Source organism: Botryllus schlosseri, chromosome 6, assembly GCF_051294905.1.
Source record: "Botryllus schlosseri isolate E-star chromosome 6, Bs_hap1, whole genome shotgun sequence".
Lineage (NCBI taxonomy): Eukaryota > Metazoa > Chordata > Ascidiacea > Stolidobranchia > Styelidae > Botryllus > Botryllus schlosseri.
Window position 1 is genome coordinate 13,553,060 of NC_137241.1, and position 25,406 is coordinate 13,578,465.

Below are 25,406 nucleotides of genomic sequence, written 5' to 3' on the forward strand. Positions count from 1 at the left end.
CATATAATCCTACTGTGCCTAAATTAGTCACTGTATGCACTGCTCGACACTCTCAACCTCGCTTCTCCAAAATAAAGTAGCAAACTTAGCTATCTATGTCCAGTCGAGCAACCGATCGAAGTGCAGGCTACTTACCAGTTATCGAATCTTATCAAAAAAGCCGAGTGCACTCGGTGATATTTGTAATGAATACCCACCTTAAAACAACAAATACATACTCTCAACCTACATTCAAATGCTACGCTCTGATCAACAGTCAATAATATCAATTGAAAATATATCTAGATCATTAGTCACCAATTGTGGCTGGGCAAAAATATGCAGCAAAAAGTAGTGAAATTGTTCAAGTATAAAATTATGTGCGATGCTTGAATTATCTACAATACTATATAAATTACTTCATTTTAAAAGAATGACAAGATAATCACGTTACAGCCCCGCAAAAAAGTTACACGCCCCTTGGATATTTATCAAACTCTGAAACACTACCATTGCATCCGGGAACTTTTGCACGCGAAGTCAACATATGTAGTTCAATATGGAATATTGTTAGGAATGAATCTCAAAACACATATGGTATCACGCGATAGCGAACTCTTCGACAGTACTCATTCCATGCTTCACCATGTGATTCCCGACAGGCTACTTCGTCTCGAAAAGAACGATGACCTAACACTCCCATGACAAAGACGAGATAAAACCAGGGAAAAAAGTCGTCAAATCCTGAAAAAGAATGGGGAGCCATCGATTTACCTTCGACTTGTAATTGAGCAACTACTATTTTTCCTAACAGAACCCAAGGATGAAATCAAATGGACCTCAGGGGAAAATGACAGGTTTTAAATATTTTTGCATGAATGATGGACGAAACTTGTCCAAACATAACTTTCACTCGGGCAAGTTCTCCCTACATTCTGTGTTGGGAGATGCTGTCCTTCAGAATTTGTGGATTCAGTATCATCCTGAATTGTAAAATTAAGCTATACCAATCTGTAGTCATTTATCATTTATATACTCAACTCTTCAAATAATATGCAGTGTCGCATGTTGATGCAGGTCGTCCGCATTGGTACTCTTCTCAAGTAGAAGTACACAAAGCTGTATATTTCTACTCAATTTCAGGTAGAAGTAACACATGTCGATACTAATTGAAGCATGTGGGATTAGAAAATTAAGGTGTGAAAACTACTTAAGTCGAGTAGTTTCAATACCAGGACGTTACATATTTTTGTCCTAGATATCCCGAGGATTTGGTCGAGTTATTCAGAGATGGCTTCTTTGAAAATTTCAAGATGCATTTTTGTGACTGATGCACTACAAATAGAAGAAATTTTCGAATATACGTTCGATTACTATGATACAGGGGCTACTTGATGTGGAAGTACAATTGTAGAGGCGAGAACATAAACATTAAACCCACCACAAGCTAGACCGAATCCCAATCCGAGTAGCATTTCACCGAGATAGTTTGGGTGACGAACGAACCCCCACACTCCTGATACTAGCAATCTTCTTGTCACTCCTTTTTTGGTTGGCGTAATGGTTTTCGTGCCTGACATGTTAGCTTTGCAATAGATTTGAAATGACAATGAAAATCAGCTTTCAAACCTTTCATATGCGGATTTCTTCTGATATCCATTTTCTCGTAATTCGATTGTATGACCAGGTAAAGACCAAGAACTAAACATAATATAATTTGAAAAGCGCAAGAAGAATGATAGGAAAATATATTGCTTGCGGGCAATGTTCCCTCTAATTTTTCACGGATCTGCGCACATTCACCATCTCTCTGCGCGGTCCGTTGGACAACAGTACGTAACGACGAAAAAAAAAGGATTGATGGTGGGTAATCCCAGAATTATCGACGAGAAACTCAAATAACTTCTACAGGTTGGAATTGAGTCAAATTTGTTTTGCATCGTTTTTGTAGACAATGTATCAGTTTCAGAGGGTAGCGGTAGCCAATAAAATTTGAAAATTACTTTTAAAAATATTTTATAATTCAAAATTTAAAACTGACGATTCAATCTCTTAGGAAGCAAGACTTGAAAAAAAAACATTTTTGAAGACCCTATTATACAATCACCACCTTAACAGGACTGTGGTAACTACACAAAAATGCAAGCTCAGGGCCCCATATATTACGGTCGACAAATCACAATAGATAAACATTTTTAATGGATCCACTGTTGGGAAATTTAGATGCATGACAGTCCCCAGCAAGTCACAACGCCCTTTAACTAAAGACAGAGTCAATTGAGTATAGCAAAAAACATGGATGGAGTTTTTGAATGATATAAACATTATTATATTCTGTATTTTCTAGTGTGAATGGGAAAGAAATACATACCCAAGACAACAACCGCTGATACCAATATTGGCAGCGAAACTGTCGAGTCGTCGTGATGGTCAATCAAGTATCTGCTGTGGTTTGTGTAAATGAATGGCACTATCGCAAAATTTCCAAAAATATTTTGAAATCCCAAGCCTTCGTTTTTGATATCGAACGAATAGATAGTCTGTTCCTCGTCCCAGAAGAATACAGCAATGCAATAGAAGATTTGAGCGGCAACAATGATTATGAGAGACGACTTGACGTTCCCGTGTTCCCCATACTCTCTCTGGACGTACATTAGGTGCATCAAAATCTAAAGCATGTTGACATGTTATCAAAGACACGGGCCAGCTACAAATCATCACTTTCGAGAGTATTTAGTTACTCTGCCTTACATAGATTTACAATTTATATTTTATAAATTATGTTACCACTGGTTTCATGAAGCCGATACCTCAAATTGAATACCTTTCATCAGTAGTAAACATGACACTTGGTCCCTGCTGGGGTCAGAAGAGACCATTCTACGAATCACGCATGGTTCACTCAGGGATTCACTATATGTAAAGCCTGATATTCTTACCCAAGCTGTCACTACATATCTGTAGACCAAAAGTTTGAAATGGAAGTATCTGCCAAGTCTAGGATGAAGCTCTCGGCCCATGAAGAAGTCATAAATGACATTTCCCGACTTCGCACCTGGATTCACCTCATCATACGGTGCTGCGAAAGACTGAAATAAAATTTTCTATTTTAATTTACTGATTTGATATATTACTGTCAAGGTTCGTCAGGATGGTTTGCTTGTTCAACAAAAGAATGCTAAGTTAGTTCTTAACTTGATTAGGTATGCAGTTTGGTAATTCTTCAAATGACTGTAGAGTGTAGATGTTTAGTGATGGAGGGTAGAATATTAATTGCCCATATACATCTCGATGTGTGTGCTGGTTTTGTGATCCTAGCAAAACTAAATTTCTCATTAACTTTCTACTTTGTGTCTGCGATAGATTACAGCCATATATTCTAGCATGTGTCGTATATTGACGATACAAAATATTGACCTAATTAGGAGAATGTAACTCAGGTGACCATAAACATTTATATGTTGCCATCCTTTGATACTACAGACTTAATGGCTTATTACAGCCAAAAGTGCGCACATGTCGAAATATAACACTGGTCAACACATATTTTTAGGCAGACAAAGTAAGCGTGGTTTTGGGGGTACTGAAGGGCACTGATTCCGAATATGACCTTAGTTTTTTCAAATTGGCTCTTGTTGCACTCCATATATGGAGATAACCCATGGGGCTATTTTGACCAAAATCTCCCATTTTTGCGGTAATGACTAGATATAAATTCGGCTTAGTCGTACTATAAAGTTTAGAAATTCAATCTACTTGTTATTTTTACACACAGAAGACTATATTAAATCAAAATACAGCAACATCACTATATTTAGGGCCAGGGGTATTAGATTTATCATAGTTACATACTTTCACGGATATCATGTACATAAATAAACTCCATTCATGTATTTAAGTATTTACCTAGATACTCAAATAACGTGGCATTAATTCAATCAGTTTTATGTCAACCACCTATAGTAAATTTGAAATAATCAGTTGGAATACACTATAATTGATATATTTTAAATCGAAATTTTTTTTGTACGATTTTCACCTGTCAGCTATTTAGTGCAGTTTCTCGAAAGGTTCCGGCAATGGTCTGACATAATATGTTCAATGGTTTATCTCATCTGCCCTGGAATCTTTCTTTTGCTGTCTTGTTAGAACCTCTCCCCTTGCTAATCAACAAGATGATCGGGAAATGTATCAAGATGACTGAACAGAACGTGAACTTCTATGCTCATGTTTGTTCCAAGTTTTCGATATACAGATACGAATTTTCGGAATAACTGTTTGTAGTCATCTTAGGAGAAATTACATGCTGTGAAATCCTCCTAATGTGAAATTGGAATCTTTCATCGGTATTTGAATATACCAGATACCAGATTTAATCTTCTCGTTTGATAGGGTGACTAGGTATACCCACTTTGTTGACTCTGGAAAATTATCTATTTACCAGTCAAAAGAAATGAGACACATATGAGTATTATAGTTAAGCCTTTCAGGGACAAATTTTATAGTTTTATACTCCTCTTTAATCTTGGTAGAATGACCAATTGATACAGGGGAATATGAATTTTCGTTTTGCAAAAGTACAATTTTTAGGCTTGACAAACTGCTTTTTTGACTAACAAATATTTCGCATCATGCCATGTTAATATTGATAGAATGACTGAGAATGACATGAGGGTTCTTCATATAGTCAATTAGCCATTTATGCGCAGTACAAAATTAGAAAAAACTACGATTTTCTTCCTACCAAGTGAAATATTTAATGGTAAATACAGTAATTTTAGGCTTTTTTAGGTGTATAAATATCTTCTGACAGAGAGCCAATCTGACAAAACTAATGTGATATTCGTAATCAGCAACCTCAAAAACCCCAGAAACGGCTCTCAGATGTTCTGCCTAAAAAAAAAATTTCATTTTGTTGACCAGTGTAATCTGCATAACTATCACATTCTTTCAAGGCATGCCAAAATTAAGGATTGAAATGATGAATGAAATATCAATTGAACGAAATAATACACCAAGTAATATAACCGTGTATCGGGATAACTTACGGGGTTGAGTCATAAGGCTCCAAGTCACAAGTCAATCTCACTTTTATAGTTTTGACTCGAGTCAAGTCGAGTCATTTCAATTCACCACCGAGTCAAGTCCAAGTCCAAGTCAGCGAGCAGAGTGCCGAGTCCGAGTCATGGTATTATGACTCGAGTCCGAGTCCAAGTCATTGTGTTGACTGCTTAGTTTCCGGTTGAAGTCTTGGTAAACCCACTTTTTATAACTCCGTTTGGTGATATCGAATGGTTCGCATTTATAACATACCAATTTTCCTCACTTTTAGCAGTTTATGGTCGCATTTCCAAGTACCAGTACCAACAGATGAAATCCCAATAGTGTGTTGGCTTCGGAATTACAATGAAATGTCGGTCTTGGCCGTGTGAGTCTCTGGTCAATGACTTGGTCCGAGTCATGCGCAATGACTCGAGTCCAAGTCGAGTCATTTCCGTATTTTGAATAAATGACTCGAGTCAAGTCGAGTCATCAGAGAATCGTGACTCGAGTCGAGTCATGACTCAAGTCATTACAACCCTGGATAACTAGTCGATTGAAATAGATATGACGAACCATTCAATACTCCCAGAAATGCATGTGATAGTCACATTGTGTAACTATACAGTATTATTTCATTTGGGCACGGGTATATGCAATAAAGATAAATAACTTACCTTGATATGAAGCAGAATATTCACTATGAATGACAATACACACGAGAAGGCTGTAATGGGGACCATTTTGTCATACACCACCGTGACAGGATAATTCAGGTAAACCATAGCGGCATAAATCCCGAGTGAAAGGAAGAGAGTTAGCATTGCTGTGAAAATAGAAAATATGTATAAAACACTCACCTACTACAAACCATGGCTGACGGATCATACCATTGAACCGATATTCCACTTTTTTTCCAGAATAAGTTACAGGGCCTTCCATAGTTCTTCCAACAGGTATAGCATACACAACGCAATGGAAGAACAAGTAACTCAGCACCAACTTTATGGCGTCAGGATCATAATAATCATTCGGATCCATGCTTATGTCATCCAGCCTCAACTGTTAAATTATTTGGTGAGAAAACTTCAAGCAGTCAAAGCGGCATAGTCTATGTTGCTCACCTTCTTGAATTCACAGCCGGTTGTCTCGTAACTTCTCACAATTGCAATGACTAAGAATGGAAGTGTCATCATTTGTGCCATAGCCCCAATTGGCCCACCGAACTCAAATCCATGATTTCGCGACTTTTTAATGGAATCCTCAAGATCCTTTTCGGATGACGCATCCCTTCTTCTTCTTGCAGACATTTTCAAACGGATTTAATTTACCAGCTATAAAAGTATGGTAGTTCCTGAAAACAAATGAAAGGACGTCGGTAGGAACGATCAGTACTCGCTCACAAAACCGAATAATGATCAATTCCAAGTCTTCCTGTCCCTAAGAAAATATTGACGACCAGACGATGTTAGTTAACGACAGCAACAAAGACAACTGATTCATTACAATTTCATCATTGAATGACTGAACATTATGCTAACAAACATCTCCATTTTAGACATAAATTTACAAACTATCGTTGATTAGTCAAAAGGCAAACCATGCAATGGATGAAATATATATCTATCACCCAAGTCAGACACTCTGAACCAAGAAAGACATTGTTCGATTATGATCTGCATCTCCTTACCACTTGGAATCCCAATTAGGCTTGCAGATCGCATCACATAATGTTGGGGTGTATATCGACGCAGCAACCACATTGAAAGCTACACAATAAATCACATTTTGACATCTTCATTTTGACATCTTAGATAACTCTAACAACTTATTCCTGATAACGTTGTTGCATTCCTTGAAGCTATAGAGACAAATGATGCTTCTATGCTCTATATTTCTGCAGTTCACGCACCAAATTTTGACATTCACGTCTATATTTATTGGCAACACGAAAAGATATGAAAAAAGTAATATAAGTAATATACTAAATGAACTACCGCAAAAGTGTTCCATTCATCAAAAAGTTTGCATTAGACCAGAAGACCAGAGAGTATGCAGATACGCAGTAGGAATTTGACAGATTGATCTTTCAAATGTCATTCTACAGGAGAACATAGAGCTCTTATGGGAAATTTATTCAAGACAAATAGTTGCATAACAAATCTGGGCAAGTTCAGCAGAACAAAGGATATAGTAAATAAAGTTTCATCGTCTCGTCTCTATCCAACAGATCAATCTTTTAATTCAACGTATGGTGGACTAAACCAACTCAAAATACGTAAGGCAACACTCTATAGCGAACTCTTCGACAATAATCATTCCATGCTTCGCCGTGTGAATCCCGACAGGCGACTTCATCTCGTAGAGCCCGTTGACTCAATATCCCCATCACGAAAACAAAATAAAACCAGGGAAAGAAATCCGCGAATCCTGTTCAAACATGAAATTGAAATGTATTGGGCAATGAATCATCAAGGAAGAATGGAACGACTTGCCAAAGATTTTAGGCAACCCATTTTTATTTATAAAGTTCCACCAAACACAACCCACAATTTCTCTCCTCGCTATCATAGAGTGCCAAGCACCCAGCGAGTAAGTCGGTGGTACCGGCCTAACTCGGCCAGAGCCGAAACACATCACTGACCGGTTGATGTCAGACGCTCCAGAGTTGGTCAGTACATGCTAACTGAGTTAGTTCTAGCACTACATCAAGTGCTACGATTTTAGACTATTTCTAAACTTCAGTTTTAGACAGAACTAGTCCTAGAATACTTACTTGGAAACTGTTAATTGTGCTCCAACTTGAGTGGGATACTTGGAAACTGTTTAATTGTGTTTCAACTCGAGTGGCTTACCTACTTCGAGTACCAACGATGACCAATCATGTTGCATAATTCAGGTTATTGCTACCAAGACGTTTTTGCTATTTTAGGTAATATGCCGACAGACTAAATAAAACAAAGTTTCTTGCTTACCACAAGCCAGACCGAAACCTAATCCAAGTAGCATTTCACCGAGGTAATTAGGGTGCCGAACGAATCCCCACACTCCGGAAATCAACAGTCTTCTCGTGACCCCTTCCTTAGTTGGAGCAATCGTTTTCACACCTTATAAATCGGAACATTGCAATATAATATATAATTAATGAGGAAACGCGATAAATTTCCGAACCTTTCAGTTGAGGATTTCTCCTAATAAACATCTTCTCATAGTTTGATTTAATGACGAGGTAGAGACCAAGACCTGAATGTAGCAGGATTTTGAAACATGCATATATTCAGCAAATCAAAAACAAATCTTTAATGGAAATTGTTCACAATTCGAGCTTCCGGTACTACTAACATGGTTTCGCTGTGAAATGGACACTCTTCATTTTATAAATGATCATGCTCATATTGTGGAAAAGAATTATGCATGTATGGACATATGTTGTCTAATACTATAATGCAATCCATCAACCACTCATCAGATCGCAACTCAAATTGAAATTTACACCGAAGAACTGGATTGAATGTAAATCATAAGTCTTACTCATGAAAATTGCCGCTGCTACCAATATTGGTGTCGAAACCGTCGGGTCATTATGGTGTTCGATCAAATATCTGCTGTGGTTTGTGTAAATGAAGGGTACAATCGCAAAGTTTCCAAAGATATTTTGAAATCCCAAGCCTTCATTTTTGATGTCGAAGGTGTAGATCGTTTGCTCCTCGTCCCAGAAAAATACAGCAACACAGTAGATGATTTGGGCAGCAACGATTACAATGAGAGACAGCTGGACATCCCCAAATTTTTCATACTCCTTCTGGGCGTACATCAGGTTAATCAAAATCTAAAGCAAGCAATTACAAAATCAAAATCTGCACTAAATCTTACGGGACATACAGGTTCACAAACAGATTCAAAACACACTCGAGAAGCAATAAACAATGGAATAAAGCAAGACGGGAGCTGACTGCCAGGACAACACCAATAAACTTGAATACTTGAACTTACTTTCGATCTACTCTGATGTTCATAATAGCGAGGCTACTGGTACAACAATCACACATCATAGTGAAAAGGATATCCATAGCTTTTTGATACGTGTAACCACGACCACGTATGGCCCCCCAGATGGCATGTAGCAGACTTCACAGTCAGTCAGTCCGATATATTCTCTTCATAACCCCGAAGACATTGAATAGCAAAACGGAGGACAAATAGTCCTAATTTAGCATCTTACCCAAGCTGTCATTACATATCTGTAGATAAGCAGTTTGAAGTGGTAATATCGCCCAAGCCTTGGGTGCAGCTCTCGCCCCATGAAGAAGTCGTATACTACATTTCCAGACTTTGCTCCTGGATTTATCTCATCGTCTGTTGCAGAGTATGACTACAACAGAAATTTTGTTGAAGTTTTTTAGTACGTAGCACATTTTCGATGCAATTAATGTTGGATGTCGATATTTTGCAGGGAAAATAGAATTCAATATTCATGTTGCACATCTAGGAATTCAAGATTCCTCGCATATAGCAATCAACCAGTATCAATTCATTAATAATTTCATAATTTCAAATCACCACAAGACTGTGATACAATGAAAAGATAGGACAGTAGGTAGTCTTTGCAATCATAGTGGACCTGAGCCTAGATAATGTGAATAAGCATTTTGGCTGTGGACTCATACTAGTCTTATGAAATGTTTGGGAGATTAACGAAAATGAATGCTTGATCAGTATCAGATGTAATGCGAAGAAGTGAACAAGGTATTTTTTTCAATTTTCAATTCCGAGGCTAACAGAATGTTCCGCAGAGTATAAGTATCAACTTACCTTGATATGAAGCAGAATATTCACGATGAAAGACAATACACACGAGAAGGCTGCCATGGGGACCATCTTGTCATACACTACGGTGACAGGGTAATTTTGGTAGACTGCAGCGACGTAAACTCCAAGGGAAAGAATCAGAGTAAGCATTGCTGTTGAGAATAATATGCAAACAGTAAACCGGTCAGCTTCTACAACAGACCTACGGCCTATAGGCTTGCAACACATACCGTTAAAGCGATATTCCACTTTTTTTCCTGAGTAGGTCATAGGGCCTTTCATAGTCCGTCCTACAGGTATCGCATATACCATGCAGTGGAAGATCAAGTAACACAGCACTAAAATTATCGCATCAGCATCATAATAATCTTTTGGATCCATGCTGATGAGGCTCGGCCTGAACTGTTAACATCATTTCTCAGGGATATTCACACGGTAAAACATTGCATATCAGTACTTACCTTCTTGAATTCGCAGCCAGTCGCCTCATAGCTTGAAATGATTGCAATGACAAAACTGGGCATTGATATCATTTGGCCAATGACTCCAATTGGTCCACCAAACTCATAGCCATGACTTGGTGATTTTGTATCACGTATGCTAGGATCACTCTGGTCAGAGGTCTCAGCCTTTCTTCTAAGAGACATTTCAACTATCTCGCCTATGATGCCAATTATAAACCAAAATTATACACCCTAAAGAGAAACAGTAACAGCTTATGGTACCGAGCAGTTATCAGTCGAGAATCATTTAAGTTCACAGGCATACTATCACTACTAAAGCAAGTATTGACATAGCAAATATTTACTGACGGTACTATCCAGCGCTAAAAGCAATCTTTTATGCAGTTGCACTTATTGACAGAGCCTGTACATGAAGGTAGCCTATATACAAAGCACACTACCATTCAAACTCAAGTTTCTCCAGTGATTACCCGACTCACAGATTGTGTCATGACATGCGATTAACTGCAGAGAATTGCACGGTGCACAAGCATGTTAGCGCTACCAAGAAGCAACTGTTATTAACTTCTACATCTCTACCTTTCCATCACCACTTTGCTTTAGATGTTTCTCTAATCACTCTTAATTGCAATTGTGCTTCCGTGTCTGAGGCTTGATTATCTGAGTACAACAATCAACAAGAAATCAATCAACAAATCAGACCAATACACATTGTGGGCACTGTGGTCATAGAGTGAGTAGAGATGTGCCACTGTAATCAGTACACAAAATGTGCTTCGCAAGTATCTGGCAATGTTTGGTTTAGTCACACGGTGCTCACATTTTCCCTGTGGCCTCACTGTCTTACCATGCCCCAGTGCAACAGCACATTTTCAGTGTCAAGCAATTTATTTACAAGTAACGAAATGATTACAAGGTCATTGGATACCGCCACATTCAAAAAGCCAAGAGAAAATGGTGTGCCCAAAAATCTGATACATGTGCCAGTGGAAATAACAAGTGCCGGGTCTCGAGCAATGCAATGGCTGATGTACAATTTCAATGTGTTATCATGTGATTGTCACTTCATTAATTTCTCAACTCGCTTTCAAATCACCTTGACTCCTTGATTTATATTTCAGTTTTGAGGCACAGTATGAGGTTTCTGGTCTAAAATAACCGAACATTGTCAATTCCACTAACAGCATCATGCGACACTGTACACTACATCACATTGAAATTCCACCTGAAGAACCGATATCCCATAAGTTCCAATAGAAAGAGTTTATGCCAAGACGACAACCCGTGACTTGGAGATTAGTCAAACATTCTTGCAATCCTGCTATGAAAACTGCAGGATCACATCTTGGAAAATACAAAATACCAGTTTCCCTGGACACGGAAGATATCCACAAGAAAGTCAGCATTTAAAGTTAGCCCATTTTAATCTAACAGCCGTTGATTCGGACTCAATCAGCATGCAGAGCAATGAGTAAATACATTGATCAAGAACTACAGAAACACTACATCAACTACTACAATATATCAAAATTTTTGTTTCCCGAACAACAGGTTAGTGAGTGATGACTAGATATGAGGCTTACAAAGCATTAACAATGTCCTAAATTCAAAACATGGAATGAAAGAGTAACTTTCACCTGCAACGATAATACCCGAGATCCAGGCTTTCTATGCCAATAACTTGAAGAAATATTGATAATGATTGTTACAAGTACTGTAGTTTGATAAGTCTTCAGTGCTCTATGCAATTAAAAGTGACGGGTTAGGCAGTGAATCTACTAGGCACGAAAAGGCATATTCGGTAAAATCATATATCCACAATGGCAAATCCAATGGCTGCAACATTATTATGAAGTTCTATCAACAGGTTACTTGAAACTTCGTTAACGACTGCTTGGTGATTTTCACAACATTTCACATAATGCTCAAAGGGCTCGTCTTCGATAGGTTACAAGCTTAGTCGTCATATAAAACCTTACGCTCAGATTGGCAATATTTTAGTTTAATATTGGTTTCAATCTCTTGTTTTCATCCCAGAAGTTTAGCTTTGCAATCTAGTCGACTCAAGCGCGACTCCAACCCCATGAGCAACCATTCAAATATACAATCACTAAATTACAGTGAACAAAAATACAGTTATTCCAAGGTGAAAATTACTTCGACCAGTTCAATGTTGACCGATTTGTGTCACACAAATTACCGAGCGCTTACAAGATGAGAACAACGATAAACAAGATACGCTTGCCATTAACGTCTGCTAAACCATAAGTTTCAGGGGGGTGGACTGTCCAATGCAGTGGACCTATAGCCTTGAAGTATTGTACACAAGACAATCTCAAGAATGTTTAGTACCATTGGACAACCATCGATAATACAGCTCATGCAAACATTTCATTCTACAAAAATCGCAACAATATCGGGCAACAATGAGAGGAATACGAAAACAGGTATCATCCAATATCGGCAAGTATAAAAACAAAAAAGGTACTCAAAAATATTCTTTGGTATATTTTTGCTTGAATACAGGCATAATTGTGTCGAATTTTATGCGTCGGTCTGATATTGACAATGACGAGGTTGGGAATGTGAATTGCTACTGTAGCATAGTATCATAAATTTTGGGGGATGGCAAGCTAATTTCAGTAGGAACTATAGCAACGCATGCATGAGAATGCAGAAGGCAACTATCAATTTATCGACTCACGGCAAGCAAATCTACGATTTTCTCCCTGAAAGCTTGAAAAGTACGACAATGGTGAAAAACAATTTTACAGTACAATTAATGCAAACTTAGACCGAAAATGCACATATCATCAGCCCAATATATTTCTGTCATTGGTGAATCTTGTGTTGTTTTAGGGTATGTGTAAACTCGCAAGGCACTGACTAAATCTAAATGGGTGGAATGCTAGTGTGTGAGTTTGTTAGCAAAAGGATGTGTGCAAAAGGCGAAACTATCACCAAACATTATCGTCACTACAAGGTATTACGTCACACGGGAACATTTGATTACATACCAAAAATAAACTGCATGGAGTCCCGAGCTAGAGCACTTCGTCTTCGTAATAAATCAGTCTACACTTTGAAATTTCACTTTTTAACTAGAAAAATACGTAAGCACGGTTCTACTTCAAGAACCTAACAATCTGTCACTGTCTTGCCACAGCCACACGAGGAAACATCCAACCGATCCAATAGCGTGAATGGATTCGGAAGACGTGTAAAAAAGTCATCGCCAGTCGTTTAACTGGCTGTTCAATAGACGTAAGGCACGATTCGATAGCGGACTCGTTTGCAATATTCCGACCAGGCGTAACCGTGCGTCTCTTTCGCTCTCTCTTCCACTCTGACGCTGCGATGAACGAGCAAGCCGGCGACAAAGATTACATACAGCCACGGTGTGATGTCGGCGAAGCCTGAAATTAGAAAATACTCGATGACCATCAGATCATTTTGCAGCAGCTCAATCTCGCAAGCACAAGAACTACGCATTACGCAACTGTGTAGGCGCATCTACCTTTGCAAATTTCATGATACAGTGTTTTTTCAACTTGATCTCTGCGAACGGTCAATACTGTACCTTGAGCAGTTTGAATTACGTATCTGAAGTTTTTGATGAATCAGATTCTCTCTCTCTCTCATTCTGAGGTTACATCTTCAATACACACAGGGCAGAGACGAACGTGGTCTTGGATTTGAACATTTGGATCGGATACGGACCTACTTGGTCTAATTTGAAGATGGATATGAACTTGAATATAACATGAAAAATCTAAAATTTCCATCATTTTCAATTTTCATTCATTCATTTAAACAAAAATTCAACCATCACCAGATCTGGAGATGATGGAAGTGTCTATATTTAGAGCAGAGCTTTTTATCGGTTGCAAATATTTCCAAATCGAAAATGGAGTGGTCGTCCTAGAACAGTGGTCCGTAGACTCCTTGGGGGGTGCAAAGCACCACATTGGGGGTACGATATGTGGAATAATGCTTATACTCTACCAAGCGCCTTAAGTTAATAAGCAACCAACAAAAATTGATATTGTCTGGGCCAATTAATTCAACTCAAAAATTTACTTCCGCTCTAGGTGCGATTTCATGTGAATGGTCTTCTTGATTTTAATAGAGGTACGAAGGTAGCATCAGAAGTGGTGTTGAGAATGGATTGAATTCGATTGAAAGTTCAAAAAGGTTAAGAAACACTGCTAGAGGATAAGGACCTCCGGGCTAGACCTACCCCGCTAACTTGTTCTGAAAACTACTCCAACAAGATTAAAACTTTCAAACAAGACGTACCGCACATCAATCCGTATCCCATTCCGAGCAGGATTTCCCCGAGATAATTCGGGTGCCTCACAAACCCCCAATAGCCGGAAGTGATCAATCTGCTCCCTCCCTTCTTCGAAGGCGGAATGCTCTCGATCGCTAAGGTAAAAGTATAAGTCAAAACAGAATCGAGCACCGCTGTGGTGTCAACAACCTACCCGACAAGCTTGGATCGTAGGGATTTTGCCGAAAGGAAGACTTCTGGTAGGTGGAAAGGATCACCAACGCGACGCCGACAGCTGAAGCACAACATCGGGTTTAATGGAGAAATTTAACGATGTCAACGCGTTCACAGCAACATATCATCCCAGGGAAAAACAGGCGCTAATACAAGTCAAAGGCCATTAATTCTGCCATCAGCAAACATCTGTTAGATAATCGGATTTGTGCGAATAATTATCGAGACGACCGATTTCGAATCGTTGGGCAGGGCCGTTCACAATTCCATTTGTGTGCCTTGGAATCGACTTTTATCAAAATACACCAACCAAAACTCGGTCAACAAAAGGAGTTCGTGTACCACCTAAAAATAGTACATTGAACGCTCTCTCTTTCATGCTGGTGACGTCATATTTTGTGATACGATTGTTGATATACAATGTTCTTTCCAATTCTCTACTAGTTGCTGACGATTTCCCCTGACAATTGTCAGCCGAAAATATTCGGGTTCATTTCAATATGAATATACTATTGAATAATACAAGTCTCTCAATTTTACAGCTGTGACCTTTCCATACTTGGCCAAATCATGAACTAAAGGCAGTTTGACAATTCGAGTGTCGCCCTTAGATGTAGCGATTTCCAAGCGACTCACCCAGCATAACGGTAGACGCCACCAGCACTGGCAGCGGAGCCCGCGCTTTCGGATGTTCCAGAAGGAATCGTATCGGCGCCGTGTAAATGAACGGCACAATGGCCAGGTTTCCGGTCAGATTCAAGAAGCCCAACGCCTCGTGCGTGATGTCAAAGGAGTAGACGGAAGGCGCCTCGTCCCAGAAGAAGACCATCACTACGTACAGAATCTGGGCCGCTGCCAGGATGCCGACAGCCGGCCGCACCGTGCCATTCTGCAGCAGCTCCTTCTGGACGTAGATTAGGTTGACCAGGATCTGAAATTAAATTAGGATGATTGACGGTGTAGTTGGATTCTTGTTAAATTTTCTTCTGATGGACGCAGAGCCACAAACTATGTAACATCCTCTAGAGTCGGGGTTTGGGAAACGCATACTGGCTGGATTAGAAGCCAGTTTGGTAAAATACTACTTACAAATCAGAACAATTTGATCTAAAAATGTTACTAAAAAGTGTTGTCGCCAGGGTTGTAATGACTCGAGTCGATCATCTAATGACTCGAGTCATTTTCTCAAAATACAGAAATGACTCGAGTCAATCTGGGTGATGACTCGAGACTCGGGCGGCCCAAACCTCCATTTCATTGTGATTTCAAAGAATAGTAATTTAACCACACTATCAGTTTTTCATCTATTGGTGGCGGTACTTGAAAATGCGACCAGAAACTGTTGTTAAAAGTGAGACAAGTTAGTATATTATAAATGCGAACCGTTCGATACCACCAAACAGTTATAAAAAGTGGGTTAAACAATAATTCCACTGGAAATTTGAGCAGCGAGCAGTCGGATATTATTGATTATCAAGTGAAATGACGATCGCTTGGGCTTTATTTATTATCATTTGCGTGACAGATTTTTCCAGTAATTCAGTGCAATGCAGCGTGTGTCGCTAGTTTTCAATTGCAGTCAATTCCATTGAACTCGTAACGTTTCGTCAGATTTAAAAAAAGGTAACGAATGCATCTGCTGCGCACAGTATAAATCGGCGTAAAGCAGAGATCACTTCTGGGAGCTAGAGATTGACTACTTGAATATCACTCAACAATTCCACGTGATCGAGCACAAGCATTTTTATTTCACGTTGGAGACGCTTAACACGAGCCCAAAACTGATTATCTTATGTTCTTTTTGTCTCCTGTTTTCTTTTGCCCTTTTTTATTTTATCTAATTGAAAAGTCGATATATATATATATTTTTATTTCAAGTCGCTCGTAGGGAATTTTGAAAGCATTTTGGACTTGAATCACAATAATGCCTCTTGCTTGTTATTCCACAGTTGTAGTGGAAATTTTGAAGAGCTGCCACACAACAGCTAGAATATGGTCTCGCACACTTTAAAACTCACCCAAGCGGTCATGCATGGCCTGTAGAGCAGAAGTTTCAAATGGTAATAGCGTCCAAACTTAGGATGGAGCTCCCGTCCCATGAAAACATCATAAATCGTGCAGCCCGTGTTTGCCCGCGGATTCAATTCGTCTTCGTTGGCGTAGAACGACTGTAAAGAAACAGACCTTTTGATGGGTGCTCATCAACTGATCCTGTCTGAGCTTTCATATTTGTATCGTTTCCCCAACCCGATATCGGTGAATTCGAAACATTACCCAGTGCCTAATCTCAGCTCATAACAAGCATTGGCTTGAGAAGGGTTTCAAGTGAAGCAAACGGTAGATCCTACAACACCATTCTCGTCTCCTCTATAGCTTTAATCTGAAAATATCACTTGCTGGTGAGAAAGTTAAATAAATTATCCGCTCTGGTCTTGAGACATTCTATCAAACTCTATTTCAACAAAGCAACCCAACTCACCCTGAAGTGAACCAGAAAGTTGATCAGGAAGGCGAAGACAAGGCCGGTCGCAGTGAGTTGCAGAGTTTTGTCGATGACTATCGCCAATGGCACTTGCATGTACGTCAAACCACAGTACGACAGCATCGTGATGACAAGACAAGAAAAAGCTGTCAAGACAAATTTAATATTGAAAACGACCGTGCAACACTCCCAACATAGTTCCGGCAGTAATAAGAGCATGGCATTAACTTTTCAATATCTGATATGTCAAATAAACGATATCAATATGCAGTTACAATGGAAGCTATAACCTTAGTTTCACATTAGCACACAAACAAGATTGCATACGGACTTATTTTCTTAAAATTCAGATCAGACACGGGATGCCTATCTTTTTGTCACAATTTTCCTCATAGGCAACCAGAAGAAATTAATTTTGACCAATTTGACTAATTCTAACCTCAGAAGATGTCATAAGTTATAAAATTCAGAAGGATTTTCTGATTTGCAATGTTAGTTTGTTTTCAAGGTACCAGCAGTGTACGTACTACTGAGGGGACAAAAACACGTTCCCACAATTTGGGCGAACAAGGCATTAAACAGGTGATGTCCACAAGATACGACTTCCAATGTAAACTTCAGTTGTATTCGTTTTAGGATAAGGAAAGCCAATAGCGACGAATGCGGAACATGCGGTGCTCACTAATTTAACATTCTCACGAGCTGATGAGTGCCGACATATCAGCTAGGACATAATCAAAAACAAACAGAGTTATCACATTTGAATCCAGACATGATTTTGGTACATTTGTTCCGCAGATTTTTGGACAAAACATTGGATAGCAAGTTTAAACGAAGCATGTGAAGCACCGGCATTGCCACGAACAGTGCCATTCAACATTGTCGGAGTGAAAAGCCTAGACATTAAATTGCAATAACCAGTTTTTTCCACACCCACCATTCAACCTGTACTCCGTCTTTTTTCCAGAGTAAGTTTTCGGCCCTTCGATAATCCTCCCGACAGGCAGAGCGTACAGCAGGGCGTGAAACACCAAGAATTCCGCGAATACAATCACCGCAGTGGGATCGTAGTATGCCTTCCAGTCGCAAGAGATATCCTTCAACGAGAGCTGAGGAACGGAATTTTCACAAATCGACAATGTGACCATTAACAATATCACATGCGTTTTACCTTGAGCAATTCCGATTTCTTTTTCCCATACGAGCTGACGATAGCAATGACAACGATAGGAACAGCAATGTAATGCAACAGCGCGCCAAAGGGCCCCCCCATTTCGTATTTGTGTTGCTTTTTCATCGAATCTTTCACTTTTTCAATGGTCTGCTTCGCTTCCGCTAGCTTCGATGAGATCGCGTCGCGATTGACAGATGACGCGGACATACCGTCGTCTTGGACTTTTTCCAGAGTGATTTTGGCTTGGTAACTCCTTGTGGTTACCTGGTAAAAAACAGAAGCCTGTACAGTGAGCGACCGCAAACAGTGACTAGGGTTGAGATTAAGGGATCAATTTTTAATCCCGGGATAGCTACTCGCAGGATTCTTTGGGACTGGAAGAGTAGAAAAATACACATACAAGCAACACAAACCACGTTTATGTAGGCTTTGCAGTACCGACGCATAAACACGAAAGCTTCGAGAGTACCGTCATTAAGAAAGTCTCTGATTTTAGACAATCCGATTTCAGATTCCATTCGTGAATAGTTATAGCGAACAGTACCAGCACCATATGTGCTGTTAGCAGACGCAATAAACTTGAGTAAGGTGTGCCTGGCAATCTACCAGAAAATTGATTTATGAACCAGTAAGACTATTCATAAAATACCACTTTTTTCCAAATTTCACCAGGTCATCGAGTAAATTGTTAGATTTCCTGAAAAAAAAAAACTACAAACAAAATTCGGCTCAATTCCAGCTGAGGGAAGCAGTGCGGCCTTAAATTGTAATTTCGACCATTTTTGGAATTAATGACATTCACAGTCAAGCAGCTTCACCATGCCCAAACATCATGTAATAGTTCCAGGCATTCATGACATTGATGACGATATTTTGATCTTGAAAGACCTGTGATAGAGTTAGGACAAAGACAGCGCTAATTAATGAGAAAAAATGAATCATCAATTAGCTTGAATTTATTCTTCATCGCTTAGCTTCATCGAAATCGCCGCGTTAAAACACTGGTGATATAATTCACAAATAAAATACTTTTGATTGTAAAATTCCACAGCAAATTTAAAAATACCAGAATGATGACATATCTTTCTTCATAACCAGAGACCTTAGTTACCATGCGCGACTACGATCAAATAACAGCATGTAATTCTGCCATAGGACAGCACACAGCACCTCTTGAAACAGCCCGAGCAAGCCGAACATTATAATGGCATTCAGTTTTCCATAGTTAGGCCTACTTGTGATTTGTCATTTTCATTTAAAGGTCCTCGAATCTACTATTATAAAGCTGCAAAAGCCGATTCTGTGTCGCCAGAAAGAGCATTCTATTCTATATTTCATTAGTGTTGTGTTGTCTTTCGGCTATTTTATAGCCGAGTTAGTGTCTGTTATACAGTAGTTGTGCGTTGTTATCTGCCATTCTTGACTCTGTGTACTAGTCATTCTTATCTCACAGCGTTAAAAGTCTTTCTATATTTCGAATTTGATTACCGGTAACAGCATTAACTGATATTCGCACCTGACGAGAGTCAGCACTTGGAAAAGCTTCGAGTGGAATAAATTAGGCAATATGAACATAGGCTATTGTTTGCTGCAATAGTGTCTCAATTGTGCAGCGTTTTTTATGCCACCTAACAATTTAATTATGACCCGTAGAAATTTGAAAATAAAAAGTGTTTTTACATATCTCTAATGACCAGTGACCAATGGTAACATACAAACCTTCTCATATCCTTCCTTCGACTCCTTATCCGTCTTGTCAAACCTCTGGCTCTTTGTGATCGTCATTCTCGATGGAGAAGGAGGCGGCTGCTCCTCGGTCGACGACGTGCTCGTAGAAGCACTACTTCTGGTCGATCGTCTCGTAGTGCGCGACGGCGAGGTCCTGGTCCGGGGTGTCCTGCTCGGCAATGCCTTGGTTTGACTTCTTGCACGTCCTGGACTACGTGCCGGTGACCTCGAGCGAGAGCGGCGCCGCGCTGGTGATTTTGATTTCTTGGGTGGACGGAATAATGCTTCACTCTGTGAAATTTGAAATTCTAATTTAGGACACTGATTCGATAGATGAGAGCAAATGCATTTGGTGGTGTAGTCAAGGCAAAAGAACACTTCAACAAAAAAAAATGATATCGAAAATCTAACAAGTCGCAAAACCCTATCAGACTACCTTCAAAAGTTTTGAACGAAGGACAATTAGTTTATTGCTTCTGCATCTCAAAGCTGAGCATCGATTTCGCCAAATCCCCAATCAACCAGAATATTAGAAACTACCCCTCTACTTATTTATAATCATGATACACTAGGAGACTGGAGAGAGCCATCCATCTCTTGGAAGAGCGTGTAGTAATAGGATGAAACAGGTATCGCACTATGCTTCAGCTCTTAATAAAACACATTGCAATTTAATATAAGAATGGCCAAATGAGGCATATGGAGCGGAGACATTTTAAGCATGTTCAACATTCAAGGTTCACACTGTTGTTGTTGTTGTTAAACCAAGTCCACTTTGGTAAACATTTGAAAAGGCTATCTAAATAGCTGCAATGTCATACACGTGTGAAAATACCAATTCTCGAAGTACGAGGGCAGCGTAATAAGAAATTCTATGAGAAATGTGTCCAATACCGCATACCGCACTATATTGTCCCAATGCTGATCCTTTTTGAACAAAGTGTGGAACAGATATTATTTCATTATCGTTTCATTAAATCTTTAGTGCAATGCAACCCCAATCTATGTCCTTATGAATCAAATGTGCCATTCTGCCTAAATACTACAAATGAGCCTATTTTGTCCTGGGTGGAATCTGAAATCTGCACATTGCTTCCCTTCCATATTCACAGCACTCTAAGAGAACTGAATTGATGGAGTGGAGATCTATTGCTTTTATAGGCCTACATAGCCATGGTGGCAGCTGATCAATCATGGCATTGGCTATCGAAACGCTTTACATGATTACATATTAGAACATTTGAAACTGGCACAACTCACATCTTAATAGGTCACGTAGGCCTATTTAATGAGGTGGTTTGTAGTATTGTAATAATCTGTTAAAAAGATTGCAAAAATACTCATTTCCAGTTCAAAGAGGTTCATGGTATTTATGTTAACAATTTACAACCATCAGCTGGGAAGGAATATATACTTGTCATATGGCACTGATTTAGTAGCAGTACGGCAGGTGACCTTGAATCAGATTACAGTAAATTTTCTCTTGTAGTAGTCGGAATCACAGAAATAATATCGACCCCGACTTCCAATATTACAAAACCAAGCTAAATGCTGTCTCGAATGTCAATAAAAGTGTATGTTGTTGAAAAATTAGATAATCACAGTAAATGGATTAGTTAGCATCACATAAACACTACAAAAATATCTTACAGTAAAATTGGTGTAACATCGCAAAACATCAACATAGGAATGTTTAATAGCTTAACAATGATGCCTTTTGCACTTTATAGCAATGATGGCCTGCAATATATAACATGAATATTTGCCAGTGTAGAAATTATATACATTATTTATAGACAGAACAAGTTTCAAAAACATGCAAAAATAGAGCCTTTTCCTTACTGAAATGGAGGACTAGATCTGTACCAGTAGCAGTTGTGGTCTATGCTATCCTATCACCATCACCAGGCAGCAGATGTTTCCTAAAAATTACTCCACAACAATCCATATTTACATCCGAACTGCTTCACTTACTAAAAACAGCAGTGAACAGAAGGAGTGAAGAATGGAAGAATGAGCAGCAGTATTAGATCCATTATTTAAGACTTAACGGTCTGGCAAGAGAGTGCTATAACATGCATCTAAATGTTGCTAAATAGGTGGGGGGGTACAATAAAAATCTGAATTCAAGTAGGTTCATGTTAGGATTAGATTTAGAATCCGAGCTGAGTTGAAGTTATAAATCAGCAAAAGATGCTACATGCTACAGCTCATAAATGACAATAAATTGACAGCTATGTGGGCGATGTGGCCATAAAGTTTAAAGTGCAGTTTCAATTGATTTCATGAAACAGTACAAAAATGATAGTGGCATTGATGTCCGGAAAAGAAACTGACGCGAGGTTTGAACATGTCACTGCAGCAAAAAATATGTTCATATTGCATATTTATTCCACTCGAAGCTTTCCGACTGGCCCTCTTCAGGAGTGACCGCCAGTAAATGAGGTTAACCAAGTACGAAATATAGAAAGAATTTTGTCGTTGTGACGTAATAATGACTTGGTTAACCTCATTTACTGGCGGTTACTCCTGAAGACGGCCAGTCGAAAAGCTTCGAGTGGAATAAGTATGCAATATGTATGAACGTATTGTTTGCTGCAATATTGAAGTTCTGTGCTCCGAAACGCCTATTTAGGTACATGTTACTGTCAATAATTAGCCCCTATACTTGATATGCATTCATAAGACAGTCATACTCTCAAAATACAGACTATGCAGAAATTCAACTATGACCTGGTATGAGACATAGTACAACCAGATGTATAACGGGCAACAAGAAACAGTTACATTTGCTGTTTGATACATACAATCTTTGTCTGCAAATATGGCAGCAACAAGCAGAATTTAAAAGTATACATATATATATATTTCTAGTCAGATTGTGGTAAAATGATATTAGGTCTCGAGACAATCTATGTTGTAGTTAAGTAAAATTTTGTTTTAGTTTGCCAGTTGCGTACTGCCATCATTTTGGTAGGCCTAGGCTATACATAACACTTACGGAAATGTTTTCCAACTGTATGTCCATTTCGGTTCCATCTTCAAACAGCAGATCAGCATAATTCTCGTCTTTTACAATTTTCTTGACTGTAGCCTTGAAATAAAGCTGAGTTCCAGGCCATTTTGCCATAACTGTGTCTCCGACAGCGAACCTTGCCACCATTGTTACGAGATCTACATACAAGATATCAAAAACAACCTTGCCAATGAATAAGGTATTTGTTTATTTGGTTACACAAAAAATTATGTTGAAACAAAAGAGAGCATTGAAGTGTATACTATAATGCAGAGCCAGACGGGAGGGCCTATAGTGAATGAAGGGATCAAGAGATTATCAAGTCATCACTCATATACAGCATACAGTATACATGTGATTGGTAGCCAGCCTGCAAATGATTAAAAATCTAGAAAGGCCAGTCCTTAATGTACTGGGACAGAATGGAGTTACATATCAGCCAATATGGAATCGGTGTCTTGTGCACATGAAAGATTCTACTGAGTACACGTGTGTGACGCTGATAACCGTCTTGGCACACCAAATATATTACGCTAAACGTACCGGGATTCCAACCCGGCATATCAGAGGGCCTTGAAACTCAATTGAACAATGTAGTCGGGTTATGAATATGTTATTCAATTGTATAATGAAGTCTGTGTTCTGTCCCTTCAAGACTCTCTTGAAACAATTGTTTTTTAGCCTAACGTTCTCAAGGTAAAATACATTCATATCATAGCAGAGCCCCGGGTAAGGTGTGACTATATGCGTTGCAGAGATGAGTGAAATATAATAAAGGAAAATTTCTGTGGAGAATTCCAATCCACGAAACCGATACTATTATCAATATCATGGAAATCAAAATTGCTTTCAACAGGTAACAAGCAATCGCCAAATAGTTTTGCAGAAAATCTTTTCCGATCATAAATATATGCTTGTGCACATGTCACAGGATAAGCAAACAATAGGGGCCATGCAATGATGGTGCACGATGACAACAGTATATATCTTATTGGGTCACGGCTTACGGTATAAGTTACAAAATGTTACCAATGCTTACGGTATAAAGATCAAAAATCAGACCGCCAAAATATGGTAACCCTAGTTTATGAGCAGGAGCAGGAGCAGGGTTTTATGTTTTATCACCGAGCTATCGATTTTTCACGTATAGCCAGACTTCAACGACTACTTCACCTCGGAGACAAAAGACACCGTCAAATGAGTCACTAACACAGGATTTTTCCAAATTCCAATAATCATAAACGATTAGCGACCTTGTGCAGATCATTCGCCGGACTAAATACCGATACGCGAACTATAAATAACGAATATTTTGCTAGAAAACCGCAGACCTCACAACGTAGCGTAGGGGCGGCTGACGAGCCAGTTATTCACTTTGAAAATGTTCCATCCAATCAGGACTTCGTATTCTACTACTACCAATGACGTCATCACAACAAAGTATTTCATTCATGTATTCTATTCTGAGATGTATAACATTTCTCAGATGGTCATAGTGTATATTACAGAGTAGTATCTACCTCGAAAATCAGTGAAGTCTAAGTTTTAATTTCTAATGAAGAAACGAAAGAAGCCGCATTGAATCGATGGGCAACGCAGGTCATGAAAATATATGCCAGTCACCTTCCCGCCTTTCAAGTCTAATCAGGACATGGCTCATAAGGTTTTTCCATGGGTAAGCATTTGGTCCAGGGATATGTCAAACTCTAGATATCCCTCATTTTCTCGAACACTCAACATGTGCTGCGATGATATGTGCTCTGTTTGGACATACGCTCGCAATATGTGTTCTTGAGTCTACAACAGAGGTGATCACCATCCATATTATGATAAGGTTACCATACGTCCTCTTTTTTGAGATTTTGTCATCTTTTTTGAGAACTTTGGTTAAATAGAGCGCCAAATTCGACTGAGATACAGTAAATCAGCACTGAAGTAACGCTCCGGCGGGGCTATTTCGGGAGTTGAGCAGGAAAGTTGACCATTTTTTAGTCAACCGACCACGAAGTGCAAAAAATTAACCATTTTTTCAGAATTTGCCTCCGGTATTGCAAGTCCGAAAATTTTGAAAAAGTGTCCTCTTTTCAGACCGCCAAAATATGGTAACCCTAGTATGAGCGGGAGCAGGAGCAGGGTTTTATGTTTTATCACCGAGCTATCGATTTTTGACGTATAGCCAGACTTCAACGACTACTTCACCTCGGAGA

At 39.1% G+C, this 25,406-nt stretch overlaps 1 protein-coding gene across 1 annotated transcript; it reads right to left on the bottom strand.

Annotated features, from left to right (window-relative positions):
* Positions 1 to 263: 263 nt before the first annotated feature.
* On the bottom strand, positions 264 to 23,394 carry LOC145441731 (uncharacterized). The gene is made up of 26 exons (XM_080319665.1): positions 23,185 to 23,394; positions 20,175 to 20,474; positions 18,453 to 18,719; positions 18,219 to 18,390; positions 17,279 to 17,427; positions 16,818 to 16,967; positions 15,436 to 15,730; positions 14,780 to 14,860; positions 14,592 to 14,720; positions 13,551 to 13,708; positions 10,290 to 10,511; positions 10,059 to 10,230; positions 9,832 to 9,980; positions 9,242 to 9,391; positions 8,551 to 8,848; positions 8,191 to 8,262; positions 7,995 to 8,126; positions 7,294 to 7,449; positions 6,144 to 6,337; positions 5,910 to 6,081; positions 5,697 to 5,845; positions 2,919 to 3,068; positions 2,351 to 2,648; positions 1,609 to 1,680; positions 1,421 to 1,552; positions 264 to 723 (listed from the first exon to the last, which is right to left on the bottom strand). Exons 1-26 carry the CDS (start codon positions 23,344 to 23,346, stop codon positions 563 to 565), a joined length of 4,542 nt encoding a protein of 1,513 aa, XP_080175791.1. The 5' UTR covers positions 23,347 to 23,394; the 3' UTR covers positions 264 to 562.
* Between the last annotated feature and the right edge of the window lie 2,012 nt (positions 23,395 to 25,406).